Raw genomic sequence first — 23,921 nt, forward strand, 5'->3', positions numbered from 1 at the left:
TACATTGTCCTAATTCCTTTTCTGACGAAACAAAAATATACTTGGTTAAAATTTTAGAAATTCTGCTAACATTTTATCAGCTATCCCATCTGCAGTGTGGAAACCACTTGGCTGTTGCCTGCTTTATACTTTACGAAAGTACTAAGCACACCCACAGCAGGCCACTCGCACCCAAATTTAGCGGTTTGGGTTCCTGGGCTTCCTTATATACCAACTAAAATGTGCTGCGCCCTTTGCTGCGTGCGGAGCCACACATTGTTGCTCGCGGGAGGTAACGCACGTTGGCCGATGCCTGTTACCCGCCCTTTTTCCTCTTTCGCTGTTTGCTGTGTTTGGATGTGCTCGCACGATAAAAGCTTCCATTCGCGGGGAAATTTTATTTTTTTGCACCTGCATGAGAAAGATACCCAACGTCCAACAAATGCTAATCCTGGCATGATTCGCGCACAGAGGGATCTGTCAACCAAATTTAAAAATAATTCGAATCCAAAGGAAATTGACGCATATTTGGTTGCTGCTTTAGTTATGTTTGACTATTTCCAATACATTGGTAAAACCAAATATGCCGACACGGAATTAACGTTAATAATGCTTTCTCCCACACTTAAAAGTAATTAGAAATAAAGTAAACAAAAACCAACCAAGTCACTTTTTACTTTTAGTGGTGATTAATGTTGCGATGCCTCTCACAAACAAGGCAAGAAAAGGGGAGACAGCGGATGATTCAAAACGTCACCATAACACGTTTTAACGATAATTCGTTTTACCCGAACTTAGTCACGGAACCAATCAGTCATTGCTTTGTTTACATCCGTTTCTGCCGCAATTTGAAGGCAAAGAACAAATCGATCCAACCTTTCCCGACAAGCCGAAGTCACACCTGCGCACTGACCAAAGTCAATAAGCTGACCAATGCCGTCAATTGATTGAAATCTTTTTGTCGTCAGTGAATGGACCGTACGCAAATTTTCGTATTACTGGCCTTTCCGACCTACCATCTGTGATGGAATGAACGTGGATTAGTTTAAACCCCCGGAGAGCTAACCAAATATTCTTGTTTGAAGCAAATCTTGTTTAAGGACGACCACCTACAACAATCTATTTAGACTTGATTGGCGAAATATTACGCATGGGACCAACATTTATTTATGCAATTTGCAACTCTCATATCCAGAAAGAACAGCAATGAAGAAAAACCAAACAATGCTGCAAAAAGTGCGCAGCAAAGTTACTTCCAACTTTGTTTGATTTCGATATGATTGGCTGCCGACGGTTCAGGCGGACAGATATGTTGTCAATGGCATGGTGTTCAATTAAAGGTGGATCGCGACATGCATTACGGATTATAAAATCGTCTTTTTGAAGAGGATTTCGGAATTAAACTAGTCGGTATCCCATTACGGCAAATACAACTTCCCAATCAAACACGAGGCTCTTTGTAAATCAGCACATTTCTGTCTGTCTCATATTTCTCTGCACACTCAGTTTGTATTTAGCAATGATCTGGTGCGTTGGGCCTTTTTGGGGCGGGGTGAAATCAATGATTCTATGGAACATCGATGAGGACGGAGAGCTCACTGTAAATATCCCCCCCTACCAGCAGTCGTGAACACATCTAATATCAGATTAACAAACCCGAAAGCGAATATCCTAATTCGGAGGCAATAAACTAAAGCGCCCGTGGTTTGTTTGTTTGACAAACACGGAAACGGCGCAGCGTCGCCCAAGCAGAAGGAGCTCCCCTGTCGGAGGACGTTTAACATCTGCAATCGATCGGGCAGTGAATTATTTCTCGAGAGTTTCACAATCTCTTGGCAAATGATAAATTGTAAAATAATCGCCCGAGTCGGCATCGCCCGTGCGTCACTTTTACTCCCAATGATACGTGACCTGACGACTTGTACTTGTTTTCAGATTTTGTTTTAATTTCGGATTTGGGATACACGTCTGCAGTGACTCATGCTTCTGCAGAATGGCTTGTTTTTCAACGGGATTGATTCAACGTGAAGAAAACGTCAGCGATTACTTTTTAATCTCTTTTGTTCTGTGGGGAAAATTCTCCCATTGTATATTAAATCACATAAGGTCAAGTGGGTCCTTTTTTAACCATCTTTAATAAGTGGCTGACCAAACATTTTGCTTTCACTTAAAAGATCCAAGACAAAAAGGGCCAGTTGATATTTAATAACGTTGGAATGTGAAGAATGACATCCAATGAAATATGTCCAAGATATTTCATTTTGTGTCCCGAAATTGTTTAAATGCACGAGCAAATATTCGGCATACGGGATTTTTCACCTTTAGTCACGACCGGTAAACTTGATCAATCAAGTGGGCTGATGACAACATAACGCCAGATGCGGGACGGCAGTAATCGGTAATTTCTTTTCGATCCTCATACGATTGCGATTCGTAATGGGGATGTGATGGCTGTGGCATTGTTGATTGGTTTGTTCTTGAGACTACAAATATTGGGACAGCGGTAGGGAAATTTCGTCGCCCGCCGCTCAATCGCCGTCAGTGCACAAAGGTATCTTGTGCCGCGTCGCAATAAAGGGAAAGGGATTTATATTGTTGGTTGTTCACACATGATTTGTAGCTCAGGTCCCGGAATTTACAGATCGGATTCGGGTTAAAGTTTTAGAATTTGCGTCGTATTTTAACTTCCTTGGCATAAATGTGTATACGCACGTGTGCCTCTGCAACCTCTGCGAAAGGCATCGCACCACTTACAGAATTTACAAGTGTACTATCTATCGCGTGCGTATCATTCGTGTGGCTATATTGTAGGTGTGATGTTTGGAAGCATGTTTGCAAAAATGATTGATTGAACGTTGTTAGATCTAAAACAACACATAATCAAGGACCATAATTTAACCGTTCTGAAAAAATCAGCCTGCATTTTTAAACCAATGACGTGGCGTGCCAGGTGTTACGTTGGTCAATCAACAGGTGTACATAACAAACGTTGCGTCACAAAGCTCCAATGAATTTTTTTGGTTTGGGCCTGAAGTATAGTGTCCAATTTTAACTCTGATCCCAACTCCACATTGTTTCTTGTTTGGATTTTGGGTAATTTGATTAAATTTGATATGCAAGTTGATGCTCGCATATCTCCAAGAATAGCACGGGTGGCAAATTTACCACGATTAATTTTAAGTAAAAATCATATGAATGCGTTTCTAGTATCACCAGTGCCAAAGACACCAACTGTGTTTTTCATAATCTTGTGCCAGTCAAGCCCAAAATAACAATGTTGAAAGTCAGACAGTTATTTTGTCCCACGCCAATAACCTTCTAAGAGGCTATTCCCTACACCGACGCTACATAACACAAAGCCCCGAACCTCTGTATATTGCTGCCACTCTGTTGGGCCAATAAACTGCGAGTTATCACAATACGCTAGCATTGTGGCACGCCGTGGGTCCGTGTGGCCATCAAAACACGACCTGAAGGCTCACAATCCCCAGACTACACGCGCGGCGAAGTGCGTTACAAGCTTGGCTATTGTGGATGCCTCGCAGTATAACTGGGTTTCTCCGCCTACTGCCCACACTGGGAAACAGTTACCGGGATCTGGTGGCCGACTGTGAAACTTAAAACCCTTTCGCTACATTTTCGAAAGGTAATCCGAACCGTAAGCGAATCGGAAATAGCGGCCGAGCATTCGTGGAGGTCGCGGCGTCGGAATTTTAGCGTGAGTTAATATGTGACATGGTAGGCATACAATAGTATAACAGAGGAAAAATTGATACTTTTTCCGTAAGATGAAGGTTGTTAAAACGATGTAGAAGTTAATGCAGAACGCAATAGCGCAATGCATTTATATAGAAGATACAACATACATAGTTAACACCGCCTTTTGTATTGTCTAAAAACTATTGTGCTATAACTTCGTACTGTTGCACACAGAACTGATTGATTGTTTAGGCGCGATACATCAGAAGCATTTTCAGTGCTGTTGATCTGCATTGTTTGCAAACCTCCTGAAAGCAAACTTGTGTTTCGACTTTGTCTCGTGGTGCAAAAAGACCATTGCAGCCGAATAGCCGTCTACCATTAGCAGTGTATTGGAGTGTTTCTTTTCTGCATTGGAAACTGCAACATGGACCCAGAATACGTGTTCATGAATGGTATGTTGATCAATACTTGTGTAATGTTTTTGCAAAATGATAAAGAGCATATAGTAATTCACATTTACACCAAACAACATGGAAAAATCTGGTTCGTTTTATAACGCTTTGCTATAAAACCTTATTGTTCAACATGCATTGTTATGTGTAAATGTTCATGTTTATGCATTTTTTAACATGCATTATATCCTTTGTAAGAAACTCTCGATGTTGAAGAGTTTCTTTGTGACGTATCAATGCACCTACGCCGACGCGACCTACGAATGTTACTTGGTTACATTGGCCTGTCTGGTAGGGAGGTGGAATCACTATTGTACGAATGCAAGTAAGTTTTTATCAGAAATAATGTAATAGTTTTCGATTATTTGTTGAAGTTTTATGGGAAAAGTCCAGTTAGCGAGTCAGAAAGTCAAGTTTATTTGTGTTGTCCTGACTCGGTAATAATATATAATCCAGTCGATCGATATGCATACACCATTCTTCGCTTGCTTCGTATTTTGTGTGAAACATATTTTTCACCTAGCTGCGTGGCCTAATCAAACTCGGCGCTGTGGGGCAGAAACACTGCACTGTGACTAAATGGATGCGCACTTGTCATAGGAGGAAATATTTCGCCATTAAAGTTGCAACAAGCCGGGTTTTTTTTCAACATTTTCATCCATGTTGATAAATGTTCAGATTGCGTTAAGCGAAGTTGTGACATTGAATGATTAAATGCAACTAAAGACCGTCGTGGAAAATTTAAGGATGGTAAGACACGTCATAAAGATACCTCAGAGGGCCGCTCAGTTTATGCACGAGGCAAACAGTTAATTTTCTATAAAACGTGCCTGTCCGAATCCAAACATGGATACCGAATCCGAATATTGAAACCGGAACACGCAATGTGCAAATCTTAAATTTTAAACGACGGAAAATGTCCATTGTCGTTAAGATTTATGCACGAAAATGGGAAACAACCACACAATAATCAAATTATATCGCTACATGAAAAATGCAAATGGTACGTGCGATGTTTTGCGACCACTGTAAAAAGATTATCAAATTTTCGAAAATATTCGAATGAGGAAAAATCAAAATGCTTAGATTTGTATTTCCAAATCGTCACTAAATAGTTACATGTTAAATGCTAAGTTTGTTCTGAAAAGCAGGTCCGTGTTGGTGTCGGTAGTAGAAACACAATGCTCAGTTGAGGCAAGATTCTGGCAAAATGAGGGAACCGCAGTCCATATGTTGTATATTTAAAAGTAATGTAAATGTGCTTTCAGAGCAAAGACCGGTACAGAGAGGGGTTTGCTCTCAAGTACGGGAACAGTGGTGGAAGGTAGTAGCTTGGTCAACTTCATGGAGCAGAGGAGAAAGGCGATGCACACGTGGTGGGAATACGCCGCCAATACCAAGCAGCGCAACACCCCAGCACAACAAAGAGTCAAGGTCACCGTATTTTGGTTTAGTGTTTATCGTATGGTTTGTTGCATTTCTGCCATTCGTAGCAATTTAATATTGATTAAGACACTGTGGTGCTACCAATAACAGGTGTGTGGACCTTTGTAATGCCAAATATATAAACGCTGGTTTTCATAATGCAGCATATTCATTTGGAAACCATCATTCGAATGTGCGTAAATTGAAGTTTTAATGAGAAGACATGACGTCAATCGAGCTGATCATTCTGCATAACTAGAACAAAATCCTTCGTTGTGTCATGTCAATCATGATGTATGTTAATTTATAATACTAGGTAGTGGAGTCCACCACCTGCTCTTTGCCCCAAATACCGGAGCAACGTGACGGAACGGACGTCGACATCAACCACAAAGAAATACTCGGTGATGGACCTCCAAAATTTCCCCCAATTTCGCCCATTCATTTGCGCACCCACGTCGGTAAGTCAAGATATTAACGGATTTTTATCAGAAGAATTCCATTATACAACTTGAGGCAAACGTATAGTGTGTGGCTTAGTTTTAAATTTAAACCAAGGGTCTGGTGTTTTTACGCAAAACTTTCGTCAGATCATTTGCTGAAAACTTCGGAAATTGTGAAGCCCGGAACCTCCACGATTGTCACCGATGTGGAACTCAATAAAGACAACACGGTTTGTGTTACGTAAAGGGGTCAGGGACACTTGTACAAATCCACTTAAAAAGTTATTATTCCCAAAACTAAAACGGAATGGTGATAGGCACACATTTCATTTCAGTTTTCAATTTTTTTATGATATTTATAGAGGAGCAATCTGAATCAAATTACTGTAATGAGAAATACAACAGTAGCGCAGAACCTTGGCTTTTCTCTTCAATGCTGATTACGCCTCATGTCACAGGATGTATCAGCAGACGTCAACGTGCAGGCATCAATCACAGCTCCACCAGAAACACCGCGATCCGCTGGACCCGTGGTGCAAGTTCCAGTTGCTGACGTAAGTCATTATAACCTTAAGGTTATGACGCAGACGACAAGAGAAAAACTAAGGTAATTATTTTGTTTTTGGAGCAGATGGTTGATTACGAAGGACATCCCTTCGCTTCGAATGGTTCAGCGTTTGGCGCACAACTAGAGGGCGCTTCTACGGTGGACAGGGCCCAACAAACGGACTTAGTCGGGTGTGATGTGTCGTCTGATCATGTGGCGATATTTGGGAGCACAATCACGTTGGAAGTGAGTTGTAAATTGAATCGATTTGACTGTTTCGGTTCATACAGTGTCACAGATGTAATGCTCTGGTGATATACCTATATGCAATACGCACAAAATTTTTTTTCTGTCGTTTGAGGTGTAGATATCCACGGCAATTTTATGCCATGCCATTTGCATCACTTAACCCAAATATCTAATAAGCGCCGTCAAGCTGTTTATGTCAACCGGCGGTTTGGAGGTTAGCCAGCATTCACAACATTTGCATTAAATTTTGACAAAGCTTTTTTTAATTTAATCACGTACAGCTCCTCTTATATGCACGGGGCAATGAATTAGCGTACAAGGACAAACTATTTACGCCCTTCCCTGTGTTCGACTAGATGCATAATTTATGACGCTAAGATTGCAAGGGATTTTGCCGTGCATGCAGGAGCTGCTACGGAAATTGTGGAAAAGCCTTCAGGCGTGCGGCTTGAACAAGGTGGTTGAAGTATTACAACAGCGCTGGTTGATTCGAGTCGATGTCAATCAAGGTAAATACAGGTTCCATGAAATGTCCTTCGGGCGAACTGGGAACGCTTGTGGATTATGACGCCATCTGTTTCGAAACGTTATTCCACGTTTGACGTCAAACTGTGACTCAAATTGACTTTTGAAACGTACGGAGAGACGAATAATAACTTATTTAAAATCGTTTGACTTTATCCTCACAGCCGTGATTAGTTTCTGTGGTATGTTAGCATTTTTTTCCGATTGGATTTGAACCTATTGCTGTGTTTGCGGTTAATACATGACCTATTGCAAAACCAAGGATGACAACTATAAGCTGTATTACCCAAATATCTAACCTACGCAACTCAATTAGTGTTTGGTGTTATTTGTAAAGTAATGCGTCATTTACATTTCAGGTCGCGCGGACATGTTTCCCAAAATGACGTGGGGAACCCCCTTGCCCCCACAAACCCCCTTCACTTACCCCCCGTACAAAAAAATCGGCCACCTCGCTGTTATGGGGTCAACAATGAGCATCGAATCAAAAAACCTCGGTTTCGCCCCAACGGAAATCACACCTCGAACCGCGCGCGTCGGAGACAATGGGAGCATTGTGACGTCACGCAGTTTACCAGTGGAGGGATCACCCCCGGCGAGATTTCTGGTAATTAATTTGTTTTTCTACATACGATGATGTATCTGTGCCAATGTAAATGCCGAAATAACACGTCTACCAAGGTTGTTTGTGTTATGCCCAAAAATACCATGTGGACTTGGAAAAATTGTTTCAATTTTTGCTTGGTTTATAATTTCAAAACTAATCTTTTAGCCCAGTGCACTTCGCGACAGACTGAAGACCCGTTCAGCCAAGTCCCGTGGTTATACTTCCATATCACTGGATGGCGCACCCGTGACGTCATTTCCAACACGTGATTCGTGGAAGCTGCGCACAGACACCGTGCGGCGGAAAGGAGGTTGTTGACATTCGTGAACTGTATTCAGTTTTTGATCGTTTGTTTGTTTGGGCGCTCAATGATTCTAATTACGCAATCAAAATATTTTTTTACGTACCTTGATAGCTACAATTTCCATCCATGTCACGGTCGATGACGTCACTCTTCCTTCCCAACCTTCAGTGACGTGGGGTTCTAGTTTACACGTGACGGGTCAGCAGATCAGAGAAAGGGTAGCCAGAGTGTTCTTCAGTCACGTCGTCCACGAGTCACGTGTCTTGTGCAAAGCGATCGACAGGCAAGAAGTTTGTATCGTTGGTTAAAGCTTTAAATAAATAATAGGTATACGGGATGATTTTGAGTGTGTTTTTTGGGAATAAGGTGATAATTAATCGGGCAACGCAGATGGTCATGTTAAAGAGGAGTCGCTCCATTATACGAGGGTCCTTCGTACTCAGCGTACTCATTTTCACTGTTTGCTCCACACTTAATTCCACGAATTACGAAAATATTGCAATGTACTGACATTAATCGATGACCATATGGTTCTAGAATCGAGAAAATCCGCGGCCTAGTTGTGGAGCACGCCCTCAAGCGGATCGGCGGGGGCGGAAATGGCATGGATATCACAAACTCTCAGCTTGTGTTCCAATGTCGTTGTCTTCATCCGGAAACTGTGGAACAAATATGGCTCCTGTATCAGGTAGAGTTAGCACTGTTAACTGGAGGTATCCAAGTTCCTTAAATGCAAGTACGCGATGCAGAGTGGACAACTTCGCGAGAATATCCAGGCTGGCTTGGTGACGAAGCGTGCACGCCAGACCTGCGCAGTTGAATTTCTCCAAGTGAGGACTTTCATAACAGAAGAAGAGTACAGACGGGCTTTGGGATTGTTGAGGAGAAAACCGATGCCAAACACCAAGACAGGTAAGACATGTTCGACGTAGAACGAAATTATTACAACATGCCGGCGAACATTTTCCTTGCCAACTCTATCGATTTTGAGTGGCAATCAGCAGTAAATTGGTATTTTGGAACAGTTTGGCATTAATCGATCTTCTTGTCAGGTCATTTCTATATACATCATCTGTAATTATGCTAATGGTACCCAAAAAATCAATCAGTTATTTTTGACTGTTACAACAAATTTATACGTTTTGGGTTTCCGTTTATTTTAGGAAGGCTTTACGTCACAACAGGGACTGGTGCCGCAGTGGGCAGCACTGGGGGTTTGGTTCAAGCCCAAAATAGAGCTCTGCTTTCTGTGACCAGATATCTGAAATTGCCTGCACCGACACAAAATATCCAGGTACAGTTAACTTATAAACTTAAGGTTTACAACAGAGATCGGCTACCCCTGGCACGCGGGGTGATCGTTCGTGGCTCGTCAAGTGGTTTACAAGTGCAACGCGTTTAAACGGTTACCGTCCCCTTGGTTTATATTGTATAACGTGCCATAACGTGCGTTCCATAATCGGTATGCCATCAGGTTGCACCACCGAACCCACCGGCCGCTTCTTTGGCTGCAAATGATACGCCTTCTCCTACAAAGACAACGGTCACGAACAGAAACAAACCAAGACCCTCCGGAAACCTATTGCATAAGGTGTGAGAAAATAAAAATTTCTATCTATTTACAACAAACGATAATGTGAAGTCCATACAACAGCGTCTGTTATGAATAGGTGCTTGGCAAAGAGTTAGAGTCATTGCGACAACGTCTTCGAATGTGCGAGGATGAGTGGTGTGAATTTGCAGCCAATCACATGGCCGTCATGCTCCGCTGCGCAAGCAACGTCATGCGTCGACGAATTGTGGGCGCCACCACGCGGACGCAACAGACACCTCGCTGTACTACTGTCAGGTAGTTAATGTGTTTTGATATAGGGGAAAGTAATCCTGTGCCTTATTAAATTCATTACATAAAACATATTTATTTACATTCGAAAATATTTAAATATCCGTTTTTTGAATGGTATATGGCACTAAAATATAAGTTGTACGAATATTTTAATGCACATTGCAGACATTAGTGCACACTTTTTCGGACTGTAAGGACTCATTAATGAAACTGGAGACTGTATCTCTGGATCTTACAAGTCGAAACAGTGTGTACAACTGTATGCAGTTGTGTGCATCATTTTGTCCCCTCATTCATTCATTCATTGGTTTATTTTTGCCCAAACTATTTCAGCAATAAAAAGATGGGGAATGCGAGAGTATGGGCAGGGGGACGCTGGATTAACCTTCAGGTTTTCGGTGCCAAGCGTCACCCTTGGTCTAATTACATATATTGTATATGTAATTAGACCAAGGGCAGGGGGACGCTGGATTAACCTTCAGGCTTTCGGTGCCAAGCGTCACCCTTTGTCTAATTACTTAACAGCACAAGAAGAAAAATGAAAACGAAAACATAAAGATAAAGATGAACAAGTCCCTCATAATTTAAATACAAGCTAATATTTGCATCAGCGTAAAGGATTAAGAATGAAATACTTTACTGGATCAAACCTTTGCAAGTTTTTTTATCAGTTTGCTTGGATCGCTATGCAAAGCCATCAAAGCGACTCAGATCCAAAAGAACCCATCCCCAAGACCTCAGCCCTCTATACCAAGCAGCACCCACCAGCTCCCCCATGGGGGGATTGCCCTTCTTCCCAGTGACGTAACCTTTTCACACGTTGATCTCGTGACGACAGTGGACGACGACGATGACGTCATAAAAGCAAGAAAGCAGGAGGAAAAAGATTTTGTTTATAATTACCGGCATTTTGCGGAGTTAATTTTAGAGTTAGGAGCTTGCCGTTCTACACTGCAGGATCGAATCGTTTCTCGACTTACGACAAACCCGACTGTGGCCCCATCGAAGCATTTGTACTTGGCAAAGGTAAGTATGACGTCATTCGGTGCGGCAGGGTTATTAGCATTTCATGTTATTCTACACACTGTTCGTCGAAGGGTTTCTATAGCGTTTTAACAGAATTTTGCTTTCGTCTGTGAATCTAATATGAATGGAAATATTCCCTTCACAAAACGCTCAGTCATGGTTTGTGACGTAGGACGTGTACAACCTTATGGAGAGATGGAGGCACATGTTAGCTCGCGACTTTGCCTTTGGTCAAGATGAGGTTGTTCAACGCTTTTCAAAACGAATCATGACAGACGAAACGGTAACAGCAACATTTTCCAGTGATCTTTTGGAACAGTTTCCAGGAATAGTCGCATTGCTTCCCACAATGTTTCACATTTCCGAACAAATACTCTCCAAAGTTAAGGATTTAATTCCAAAAACGGGTGAGCGTAAATTATGGCGATTAAAATGGCCTCACAATTTTGCTATTCTTTTTTTAAAACACAAATTTTGAATTATTTGCCCCAAAGTCGACAATTTGTTGTATAATGCAAATTAGCTTGTCACTTTAGTTGCAGTTTAACTACAGTAACTGTCTCATCACTAGGCCATTATTGATTGGTTTACCATTCAATTTATTATTTTTAGAGCCACCATCATCAAATCGTATTTACACGTCTGTCACCAAACCACGCGGTCCAACTAATGCTCGTCATCTATCTATATGGCTTAGCGCTTGAAAGCAACCTCGGATTTTTTCTAGTTTACAAATAACGGCAGCTATGTATAGTTTGCCTGCCTATCTTGATGCTTACTTGCATGTTCTGCCAGAACACACCACACGGCCAGAGTAGATTTCCAAATTTATTAATATTTTTTTGTATTTCATTTCTTGCTTTGCCTATGGTGCCAACATTTTTGCTATGCCAAACAGTTATACAGCCACAAAGTCAATGTGTCAAATTGAAAAGCCAAATTTATTATATCGTTTCTAATATCTACTTGTTATATACTACTCACGTTGCACTGTAATGTAATATTTTGCGGTTTAAACAATACAAACAAAGCAGCTGCAAAAAAAGCAAGTTGGCTTACGCAGTCAACACCGACCATTTTTAACACAGCAAAAAGTCACTAATGCACAAAGTTCATTCTGTTTCTTAATACACGCAATCCGCTGATGAATACTCCGTGAATTTATATTTCCCAATATCCTCAACGTACGAACCCTACCCCACAGAAGCATAGAAAAGGCTTGAGGTGGAAACCTCTTATATTGCAGTCGCCCCCTTTCGTCTCACCAGAAATCAATACTTGTAGGAAAACTTGATCCTCAAAATGTCCATATGTTTTTTGTTGGCGTGGTGTGAGTGGCTTTGATGTCGCTATTAGTATCCTCAATAAGTTCGTAAAGGCATTTTTTCGCCGCCTGAATCACAACTACTGGGTCCTGTCTGTGCTATTATCTGCGCCTGCAGCTTGTCACATGTCGACAATTTAAATTCCCATACAAGCTTGCATAAGGTATGAAAAGGCATTGTACCAAATGTTGCGGTTACGCAACACCTAAAGGGTTATAAAATACAGTATTTATGATAATAAATATATAGTCACGTGACTTGACAGAAATCGGTCCGAGCGAGAAATTGCTTATTACCATTTTACCAAAACAACCATAAATTACCAAACATATCACTTTTTAAAGTATATTTGTGCTTGTGTAAATTCATTCCGAAGGCAAGTGGGCCAAAACAATCACACGTTTCAGCGATCAACACAGCAAAAGTTCATTTAAAGAATCCAATTATTTAACACACATGCATAGCGTTCAACCAAACGTTTGCGTCAGCATTTGAAAATGGGGGCAATAAGCATTACAGCTTTCGGTACACAATGTAACTTGTTTATTATTAGAAGAATTAGTATTTGTCGCAATTCGCCGAGGAGTATTGTGTGCACTCGTCATTGCCAGTCTCCTCAACGAACGAACCTTCGGCAAAGCCACAACCAACTATCAGATTGTGAAGGTTGCAGTAATTTGTCCCGAAATCTAGAACAGCGTAGAAAACTTTCGACGTGGAGAAAGCTTCTATTTTGCAACCGGCATTCCCAGCCTTTTCAAAAACCTGCACATCTCCCAGCCGCAAATCTTGTTGATGGGACTTGACCGGGTAAAACTTCATCCACAAATTGTCCACGAACTTACTCTTAGGCGTGGTGTGAGTTGCCTTGATTTCATTATCAGTATCCTCGGTCAATTTGTAAAGGCATTTTTCGCCGCCAGAATCACAGCCACCAGGTCCTGTCCATGCTTTTATCTGCGCTATCAGCTTATCGTGTACGTTTTCACATGTCAACGATTTAAATGTCCATTCCAGCTTGCATGAAGCATGAAAAGGGTACGATTGTGTCAGGGTTGCAAGAGCAACAATCACCGCGGTTACATATAAATATTTCATTGCACCTTTCTGATAAACAAGAGATTTTGGGTTGAAGTTGTAAAAGCTTGTTTTTTTTATTAAAAGACACTTGAATACATATTAGTGCTACGTACGTTCTACAATAAACAGCAATTACAATGTAAGTGTATCACAATCTATCACTCCAATACTGCTCTGCTTGGGTAATGGTGTACTTCCGCTTGAATACCATGATGGAACTATCTGTCTTAGTACAGTATACCTGTTTTAGCTTTGCAACACCACACATTCATTGGTTTTTGAATACCCACTTAATGTTTACCATGACTTCTTTTTATCAGACCCTGTCTCGTCAAGTAAAGTGACTACATTCCAACACTACACTGCAAACGAGGCAACAGCACGCAGGCTTGCTTTGTAAACATCGCACGTTTGAGTCATTGCGGCGCGGCGCGTGACCAGATCACGTGACTTGTCTGGCTTCACGCATCGTTTCCGGCAATTACTTATGCGTGAAAGTTGTCATTTCCAAAAGATTGCATTACAAAACCCGCTACTTTCTAAGTGTATTTGTGCTCATCTATTAAAATGCATTTACAAAACAATACAGCACCAAGTGGAACTACATAAAAACAATTGATTTAACAGCTACACAGAAATGTTACAAGTTTAATTCGATACCTGCTACAATTAAGTCGCCGACAATTCGATTAATCCCGAATGTGGTGTAATCTCCTGTTGAGGAAATTAAGGATAGTATGAGGGACCGGACGGGGGAACTTAAATCATCGAGCACAAGCAAAAGGTCAGATATGGTTTCAAGCGTGAAGTTACGAGAAGCCAACAGGAAGGTGGCGGCAAGTTTTAAATCACGGGAAAGAGTTCTAAAAGCCGGTGGTTGGTTGTTGCTAGGTGTGGTAAAATCTGTTATGTCACCCAGCTGATAAAATGTCGGAGACACGTTTGCAGGTAAAAATGATTTCATTATAACCTGATTGGATTGAGATGTGCTTGAAACTATCTGTTTTGTGGTGGGCCACAACAAGGAGATATTAGCGATTATTTTCATGCTTATATCAAATGGGAAACCTGCGTACGACAAACTGGAAGTGTCGCCGTTGGTAAAAACTTCAAAAATGTCTTCCAAGGCATCAAAGTTATTAATTTCTTCCTCAAATTCATCAAGGTACGTGACAGTGTGATATATTATTATTTCTTCACACTTTATGACCCGGGCCTTAGGAAGTATTGCATCCAACGTAACTTGGTATGTTTGTTGCTTACGAACATCGTACGGAGAGGAAAACAAGATTTCGAAAGGCTGTTGGTCGTTTAGAGCTTTGGAAAAACCTTCTATTAAGTTTGTGGAGGTGAGGTCGGTTATTGCAAACACACGTTCGAGCAAACCAGAGCAACTGGAATCTTCGGTTGAGATAATTGATTCGATTGATCGAATAAGTTCAATGTCATTTTGCGTGAACGTGGTAAGCCCGGCAGTCATCAGAATCCCGGCACAGAGGTCACTTGCTGTTGGAAAATTGATGTTCACCTCGTGCTCAGCTGTTAACAGGCCTGCTTCGGAAGAGTCATTTTGTAGGTTGAGAACTCTCACAGTTAACAAAGATTGTTTACAGTCTCCAGAGCAACTGTTGTTGGAATATGATATTTGGGAGCAATTATTACCTTGAATAATACCAGAAATAGAGTTGGAGTAAGCTCTCGTTAACTCTGATTCAATGAAAGTAGTTAGCAAGTGTCGATTTGCATTGCTTACGTTTTCCACAAATTTGTACAAGTCAGTCAGCACAACGTAGCCAGAAAATCTTACACTTGCTTTATCCGTCCAAGGTGTAGGGTTCATCAACGTCACGAGCTGATCACTTTGTGCGGAGATTTTGTCCACCTTGACTCCAAGCACTTTGGGATAAACTTGCGAGTATGCTTTGAACAAGTCCCGTTTTACTTTAGCGACAAACTCGTCACTTGCACACCAACTGTCCTTTGCATAGAGTTCACGCAGTCTCTCATTTACTCGAACACCGGCTGTAATACACCTTGCTTCATTTTCGTATTCATTTCGGCCGAAAATACCAACTTCGAGATCACTTCTATTTCTGTATTTCAACATGGACTCAATCCAGCCCCCAGCAACGGTATACAATGTCTCAGGATAGTTATCAAACAACATGAATTCATCAATGAAGGCGTTAGCTGACTCAACGAAAGTCTTGTTTAGGGTTGCAGCGTCAATTTCGTGTGCGCCCTTCCCAATCATGGTTACTACGTGTTCCGCGTAGATACTGCCTTGCAGAAAGGAGATAACAGTCACTGACGCATTGATTCGAGGTCCAAGAGTATAGAGACTGGCAAGCTTCGTGGCCACAGCCTCCGAGAGCATTTGGAAGATGTCGCTTGATGCGTTGCCCAACTGTGGCTGATAGTTCAACGAGGAGTTAAGTCTGATCAGTCCGTAGAAGTTGGACGTTTCTGCAATGTAGTAAAGCGCAAATATGTAAAATGTTAATAATGTTCAAACGGGCAAATCCACAGACTGACCGATGCATTGCTTGCCATTCCCGGTGAAACCGTCCATGCATTCACATTCCACTCCTCCTTGGCTGTTGACGCACGTTGCGTTGGCATGACAACCGGCAGTGCCCTCGTCACACTCGTCCACGTCAAGACACAAAAAACCGTTTCCGGCAAACCCGTCCTCGCACTCGCATTCGTAATCTCCCTAATTGAACATGTTTGAAAGCAAAGTTATGATAAGGTACGAATTGTACAGCATTTAAAACTTTTTGCTAATAAGAATAAACAATGTACACTTATACCGTTCACAAATGATGAAATTTGGTAAAACATAAAGAAAATACTGCATGTGTGTAGATCTAAACCCCAACCGCACAAAACAATCTGGCGATCACCATATTTTTAATAATCATAGTACAGACAATTAGCACTTGATAAAAACTAGATCAGCCTGGTAAAATTCAAGGTACTTCTTGTCTATTTCGTATTATAAATAGAACATAAGTTTCGCTCGTCCTTGTTGTGCTAACCTTGATATAAAAATTAATTTGCTTTTGACTCACCTCTTCGTTCTCGCATTCAGCAAATATGTCACATGCATTCGTGTCCGTCTCACATTCGTCAATATCTTCACATTCAAACCCATCGCCCTCAAATCCTTTATTGCACTGACAGCTGTAGAACGAGCCATTAAATGCACACCAAGCATCTTCTCCGCATTCTTTTACACCACTCGATGCCATAATCTCGCCCGTTTCTGGGTGACAAAGAATCTTCAGTGGTTTAATGTATTGCAACATAATGACGTTTTGTAGTTCGGTACTAAACATATTTCTTTTTGTAGTATTAACGCCGTTCTTGTACAGATCCATAAAAGTCGCTACGTCAAAGGTTGACAGGTTCCTTCCCTTCACTGCTACAAAATGTCTCAAAGATATAAGGGTTACATTGGCTTCAACTGAGAGTTTAACGTCGGTCACTTCAATATCCACGTTTTTAAAGTCAGAAACATTTTTCAGCAGTGGAAGCGAAAGAGGCACTTGGTAAATTGATTGCAAAACTTTTTCTAACAGGACAACGACTGCTTTGTACGTTAAAGTTTCTTGTTCAAATGACATGACTAGATTTGATAAATCGTTGGATGCAACTGAAGTTGTAGCCTGAAACTTCTTCGTTTCTTGATCATTCTCATCTGGTTCCTTTCTGGAATCAAAATTTCTTAAAATTTCTAGTTGAGTGGGAATGCCTACGAAACCCCGGGAAATTAGAAGCTGGTCGTTTGAAAGAAACTTTTGAAAAGAAAACAACAATGCTTTTTCCTGCCCCTCGGCATCCTTTGTAGTTTTCAGCTTGATGAGATGCTTTGCAAAACAAAAACTATCACACTGTCGGTCAGATCTGTTAACTCTGGTGTCGTTTGTTTCTTGCTCAAGAAATTCCACCAAATCTCCCATCGTGGGTCTTCTGGTCAGCATTACATCAACTGGCATAGGTGATAGCTCAAAGCTACGTGTGACATAAATGCCTGCTATTCCAAACAAAAGACGGACGTCTTCAGCAGTCAAACTCAACAGCATCGCGTATTTTTGGAAAGTGGCGTTGCACTCCGCAGACATTATCTCATTGAAAATACTACGGAATATCGTCGACGAAAGGTTCAACTCGGTTCTGCTGTAGCTCGCGTTAACGCTGACAATCGCATTCAATATAGTTTCTGTGCACTCTTTAGACGATTTTGGTAATTTGAAAGCAACTGTGTGTTCAATAACATTCCGGGTCATTTCTTTGGACCAAGTTATATTAGTAACCGCCACTTCAACCAACGATTCGGGAATGGACTCTTTTTTCGAGTCTTCATCAGATGTTTCGTCTTCGTCGCTATCCTCCTCTCCATCTCCACTTCCGCTACTATTTTCATCTTTATATCGCAAATCCCTTTGAGCAGCTTTGAAACCTTTTATTTTTCGGTCTATTTTATCAAAAAGTTTATTGACAAGCATAGAATACGAGCTTCTTACTTTTTCCTCCAGCAGAGTCAGAATTAATGAATAATTTTGTGTTCCAGGCTGCGGTACATCTGAGTTTTCTAAATATACAAGTGACCCCGCAAATTCGACACTTAAGCCCTTTTTCCCATAACCTTTCTCGTCACGTCTTCGGCCAAGCATAAAATCTATCACTTCCACGCCTTCGACTTGTGGAGCATGATGTGAGTAGGCCAAATAAAGATCTCTTTCCAATTTGGCTTTAAATCTATCCAAAGAGTCGGATGAGTTGTTGCTGATGTTGGGGTCATTAAACAGGTTGTATATCGTTGGATTTACTTGAACAGAAGCCACTGCGTAAGTATTCGTTTCTCTGCTTAATACGGTTTTCTCCAAAACCTCGTTTAATTCGTCTTTGAGGTCACTCGTTTCAGGAAGTTTTGCAATGATTTCTGCGATGTCATCCAGTTCGATAATTTCTAGTGAATCGAAACCGCCAATCGCAATTGCCGGCTGCACGTTTGATTCCTTGCGTCTCATGAAAACTTCCGATAAAACCGATTCGTTAAAACCCGCAGCCGTAATATCGTGCGAATCTTCGCCAGTAAGGACAATAACGTGTTTAAATAACGAGTCATTCCCCGATGCCACGAAAGCCACGTCTACGTCTCCTTGAAATACGGAGGAATATAAGAGACTTAGCTGTTCCTCCACAAATTTAATGAGGGTCGGATACGATTCGTCTTTTTCGTTTAGCATTTTGTAAAGTGATTCGACGATGGGTATTGTTCCGAACAATATTGTTTGCTCTAAAAAAAATGTCGGTAAGTTCAAAGAACATTTTAAAATCGGAGTAAAAATATTGTCGCAAAAACCTATGTAGGCATTTTTCTGAAAAAGCGCAAACTATTAGGTACACAATCTATAATTTCATCACAGTCAATTCGTAACAAAACTTTTTTTTCGACCTTAGACTGAGATATACGATAAATCAGGTTTAAACTTACAGGACACGCGGGGCGTGCATGGTCCAAGTGCACATTTAAGAAAGTCAAATCTTACAATACGATGATAGTTGGTCACAATCAGTTGAGTAAAATTACTGGAGGCCCACCTCTACATTCCTCGTCCTCATTTTGGGCAAAACCAGGAAAACATCGGCACTCATGGTCGCCGTATGAGTTGATGCACTGGGAGTTTTCGTTGCACGTTCCTTCAAGGTCACATTCGTCAATATCATCACAACTGTATCCGTCACCAGTAAACCCTTCCATACAGGTGCAGCGATAGCTACCCTGTAAATTCGCAAATCAGAGTGGGTTTTACAAATTTAAATGCTTTTTGGGGGCTGATTGTGCAATGTAGCAGATATCACTCTGATGAGAAAATCCAACGTTACAAACGAAAAGATATTTTCTACCAACCAACTGCAGCAGAAAGTAAACATCGCCATGTTAATTCAGAACTCTTGTTATCGTTCCACATTTTGTTACCGCATCGTTACCAGATTGGATATTTATTACAAAACCATTCTATTTCTTTATTCCACTCGAAAAAATATATTCATAAATTATTTTACCTCCAAGTTAAAGCAGGTTGCTTTCGCGTGACACGCGTGGAAGTTTAACGCACACTCGTCCACATCTTCGCAGTCCATACCATCCCCTATAAAACCTTCTCTGCATTTACAAACGTGCACCAATCCTTGCAACACACAGCTCGCTCTGCTGTGGCATACAGGCATAATGTTGCCTTCTTCAACAGGCAGAAGACCTTTGTAAGGATCGCACACCCATGTTGAGTAAGTGTTGTTGGTTATAATTTCCTGACAGTCCTTTACCCCATCTCCTGTAAACAAATCCTTGCAGGAGCAGACGAACGAACCGTCGGTATTAGTGCAAGTGGCATTTTGGTGGCAGGCGTTAAGAGTTACGTCGCACTCGTTGACGTCATCGCACTGGGTGTATCCGTCTCCGGAATAACCCGGCTTGCACGTACAAGTGAAACTTCCAATCGTGTTGGTGCAGAGTGAGTTTGGATGACAAGTGTTACGCCACGCACTTCTTGAACACTCGTCAAAATCTGCAAGATTGTTATCAATCAAATAAAATAATTTTGTATTTTGAGTAAAAAACTGCTACGCGAATGAGCAATCCAAGCAAGAAATGAAATGGCATAGACACTGACAAAACCATAAACTTTATCGAGTCATGCGCTCTTGTACGGTTATTTCCTCATGGAGAATCACCGCCTGCCGTAGGATGACAGTCGCATTGGGAGGTGATGGATTGTGACAGACTGCATCAGACGTTAGGTGGCGATGCGGCATTAAATTGCGACAAATTGAACTGAACCAGTTTGCCTCATGTTTTATCCACTAAGTTTAAATTTGACGCAAGGCTTTTATGAATGCGGCTGGGTCGATGCTTCCAAGCTCATGCTGCTCCAACTATTTAAGTTGAATCAAAGTAAGTAGAATATGAGACACCTTATTGTACGCGGCGAAATAATATGATCCAGAATAAATTATACATGAATACTGCACCCATACAGAAAGGAAAAAATACTCACCTTTTACACCTGGAACAGTAATAAACATTGTGTAGTCCATGATTCCGATTTGACGCTTTCGAATTGCCGCCACTGAACTATCTGTTAGTTGCTGGAGTGTCAGAATATGGTTTTTGGGAGCTACAGTGTCAACAGTGAAATGGGCCCTGGAATATCCTGCCGCCTCAGAAAAGTTTTCGACTGCAATAAGCAAAACACAATGTTTATATCATGATGCCCAATTTATCAGTAAATGCCTATAAAAATAAAATTTAACTATTTAACTATTATTAATTCAGCTTTGTAACAGTTTGTTTCTAAATACGTAATTCTTGCAATGAGCCGATGCAGATTTTATTGAAAATGACATTTTGCCTACATTTATGTTGATGCGTTTTGTTGCGAACTACGACACAAACCTTTAACCACTTTCACTTGCGGAAGTTGGTAGCGAAAAGCCTTGAGAAGTTGCCATTCTACTGCAGATGCATAAGTATGAAAGGTCTTCGTGGTGTTGTCAGACAAGCCGACAGAAAACACTTTGCTTGTAATGGCGGTACCGGAAAATTTCTGGGCAGCTGTAAAGTGCAAAATAACTGATAATTTGGATATATGCTACATATGTATTTTAAACGGTTGATTCGTCTGTCAAACTATTAGTCTGCCAAAAAAAGCAGCTGAAATTAATATTGTACTACTTTTGTTGCCAAACATACTACAATTTAAACAGGACTGCTCTTCTGGCATTGATTAACGTTCTTCCGACGTTTCGTCTGCCATACAGCAAGACTTCATCATGGTTTAACACCACAATTCAAACGTGAACCACATAACATACTGCGGGAGGCGCAGCAGTTGCAACAAGTCGGAAAATATACATATTGTTCTTTATCGCCTGTTTATGTAGCGCGGCAAGTTAATTTTTAATAGAAAGTGACATGTTTAGCAGAAACCTTAAAACTCTAACGTTGCATTTTCCATTTATATTTCTGCTCCTTCACGTTTACCTGTCAATTATCTGTACATAGGTGTTATTGTTCCAAAATACCTTTTCCACTCGGGCTGAAGTATCCTTCGGGGTAGAAGCACCACGCAAACCTCTGCTGTTCCGAATCAAAGCAACAACCACGTGACTCGCAAGCGGATGACGTAATCCGGGGATAACCGCAACTGTCGCGTTCAGCATAATTCACCACTCTACATTCGTTTATTTCTGTATGATTAAAAAAATTAAATAAAGCACTCTTCGCAATTGGATATTAAACATATGATTTAAAAAGCATAGTTTGTGACTTTTAATTACCTCCAGTCAGCAGTCCTGCATCTTTGGGACTAAGACGCGGTACCTTAGGTAAAGGGAAATCTAAGTACAAAATAAATGTATTGGAATTTAAATGAGGAAATAGAACAAGCACTGAACTTTTGTTTTAATTCAATCATATTTTGTACAAGCAACATAATTTAGGCAAAATTAGAAAATAAGCGTTTAATAATTTTTTTCATCATGCAAGATCTTGCCTGTTGGATAAAAGCACCATGGAACCTTTCCTGTCGTTACTTCGAAACAACAACCGATGTTGATGCAGGTTTGATTTCGAATTCCCGCCCATCCACAGTTAATGCGATCGTACTCCGCAATATTACATGTGTCTGAAATGACGAAAACACTGGAATTCGCGGTTTTACTTTCAGACAGTTTTATTTTTCTTGGGTAACATCGTTGGCCACCCGCTGTTTGAACGTAGCAACATGTAACAGTAAATAAAGAAACGATTGTCGTCGTATATTTCCTTTTTAAATTTTTTAAAACAATGCAAAACAACTTACCGACAGAATGAGAAAAATGGAACACATTTAAGAATGTAATTAAACAGAGCAGCATTAAATTCCGCATCGCACAGAGAAGACTAAGGAACTACCCTCATAAAAACGCCAAACATGTATTAAAATCGACTGATGTAAAATATCTGTCAAATATAACATGTCAGGTAACTTCCATAAAACTAGTCTTGCACACTGATAAATAGTTTCTAATGTAATACTGTAAGCAAGCTCATAAATCAGACTTACGCTTAACTCATGTTGTTTAATAAACTGACAAATATCATAACTTTAGAAAATCATCAACACTGCTTTAAACTCAACTGATGCCCCTGGTCAACTGCTGGAAAACATTTGATGATAGTTAAAGCATCAGTTCAATTAGTTGAACATTTGATGGTATTAGATAATTGGATGTTTATACTATTAGACTGCTACCTAGTTGAGCGAACGCCCACTTAAGAGCTCTTAATGAATGTGACGTTATACATTCATTTGAGATGCATGCGGAAATCTCCAATACGATAAGGACTTATTCGTCGCTATATTCTTAAGATCGTCGGCTCTGTTTTGAATATTTCGGGTATTTTTATCGCATGGTTTTTGTACTACATCAGTGACATTGTTAAATAGAGAAATTGCCCCATAGGGTTCCTAGTTAACAAAAAGACACAGCATTTGATACAGACTGTGTGCATTATTGTTATAGTGCACTTATGTAGTGAGTATGAAGTACCGCATTAGTTTTTCAATTTCAAAATTTAATTGATTTCTTCTTTTATATTTTACACAAGAAACAGTAACTGGGCAATAAATGTGCAATGATTCCAACCCAGACTGTTTTCCATGTTTTATTAAAGACACTTTCCAGTAATTTATGATATCGTGTTCCGTCTGGCCAAACATGCGTGCAGCTAATGTACGCAAAATCAATTATTAAACGATATTCGTTAAGTTGCGACATGCATTTGACAGCGAGCTGCATATAAACGTCAGGTATGTGGTGAATTAAAGCTTAGCAGAGTTTTCCTGCAGGCTGCGTTAGTTTGAATGAGGGTGTGATCACAAATGTCGACAAACCTGTAATTTTTTGATTTTAATTACACGTTAAGGAGAGGTATTATTGAAATGTAATTTTTTTCCCAAAGAAAAAGTTAGGGCCGAATTTTGCTGGGCATAAATACTGTATGTCATAGTAAAATCCACAGTCAAGAAGCTGTTATAAAAAGCACAATGAACGTATTGTGGGTCGTCCTGTGTGGTGTGAATGTTGTCAACGGTCTTATATGTTGGAGATGTGCAGTTTTAGGCGGTGAAAGAGAATGTACGATGAACGGACAACCTGAGGAATGTCATGCAAACCAGGTAAAATTTTGGGTGACAGCTGTAAGAAATGTCATTGTTTCTTTTACAGGAAGAGGGGAGGCATTAATTTCATGTTTCGTTTTATTGCAAAATATTTAATTATGTGCTTATATATCGTATTTAACTGTGATCTATGTACCTGTTACATAGGCTTGCATAACCGAGTTTCGAGAAGAAAA

General features: G+C 40.6%; 3 protein-coding genes across 3 annotated transcripts; 1 reads left to right on the forward strand and 2 right to left on the reverse strand.

Moving 5' to 3' along the window:
- The first annotated feature begins 3,605 nt into the window (after positions 1 to 3,605).
- Positions 3,606 to 12,036, forward strand: LOC145911220 (uncharacterized). Its single transcript, XM_082998488.1, has 20 exons — positions 3,606 to 3,697; positions 3,931 to 4,133; positions 4,332 to 4,458; positions 5,402 to 5,567; positions 5,875 to 6,019; positions 6,149 to 6,231; positions 6,460 to 6,555; positions 6,633 to 6,794; positions 7,204 to 7,306; positions 7,682 to 7,929; positions 8,095 to 8,239; positions 8,345 to 8,516; positions 8,771 to 8,921; positions 8,983 to 9,145; positions 9,397 to 9,527; positions 9,708 to 9,824; positions 9,904 to 10,082; positions 10,751 to 11,105; positions 11,278 to 11,512; positions 11,718 to 12,036. Exons 2-20 carry the CDS (start codon positions 4,106 to 4,108, stop codon positions 11,807 to 11,809), a joined length of 2,898 nt encoding a protein of 965 aa, XP_082854614.1. The 5' UTR covers positions 3,606 to 3,697; positions 3,931 to 4,105; the 3' UTR covers positions 11,810 to 12,036.
- A 725-nt stretch (positions 12,037 to 12,761) lies between these two features.
- Positions 12,762 to 13,536, reverse strand: LOC145911794 (uncharacterized). Its single transcript, XM_082999234.1, has one exon. The coding sequence runs from the start codon at positions 13,526 to 13,528 to the stop codon at positions 12,989 to 12,991; it is 540 nt and encodes a 179-aa protein (XP_082855360.1). The 5' UTR covers positions 13,529 to 13,536; the 3' UTR covers positions 12,762 to 12,988.
- Positions 13,537 to 14,150: 614 nt separating this feature from the next.
- On the reverse strand, positions 14,151 to 23,225 carry LOC145912026 (uncharacterized). Its single transcript, XM_082999454.1, has 11 exons — positions 23,210 to 23,225; positions 22,075 to 22,206; positions 21,860 to 21,919; positions 21,605 to 21,769; positions 20,976 to 21,134; positions 20,578 to 20,757; positions 19,586 to 20,088; positions 19,121 to 19,301; positions 16,585 to 18,815; positions 16,046 to 16,226; positions 14,151 to 15,976 (listed from the first exon to the last, which is right to left on the reverse strand). The coding sequence occupies exons 1-11, from the start codon at positions 23,223 to 23,225 to the stop codon at positions 14,151 to 14,153; spliced, it is 5,634 nt and encodes a 1,877-aa protein (XP_082855580.1).
- Positions 23,226 to 23,921: the final 696 nt, after the last annotated feature.

The sequence above is a fragment of the Ascidia mentula genome, chromosome 8 (genome assembly GCF_947561715.1).
Source record: "Ascidia mentula chromosome 8, kaAscMent1.1, whole genome shotgun sequence".
NCBI lineage: Eukaryota > Metazoa > Chordata > Ascidiacea > Phlebobranchia > Ascidiidae > Ascidia > Ascidia mentula.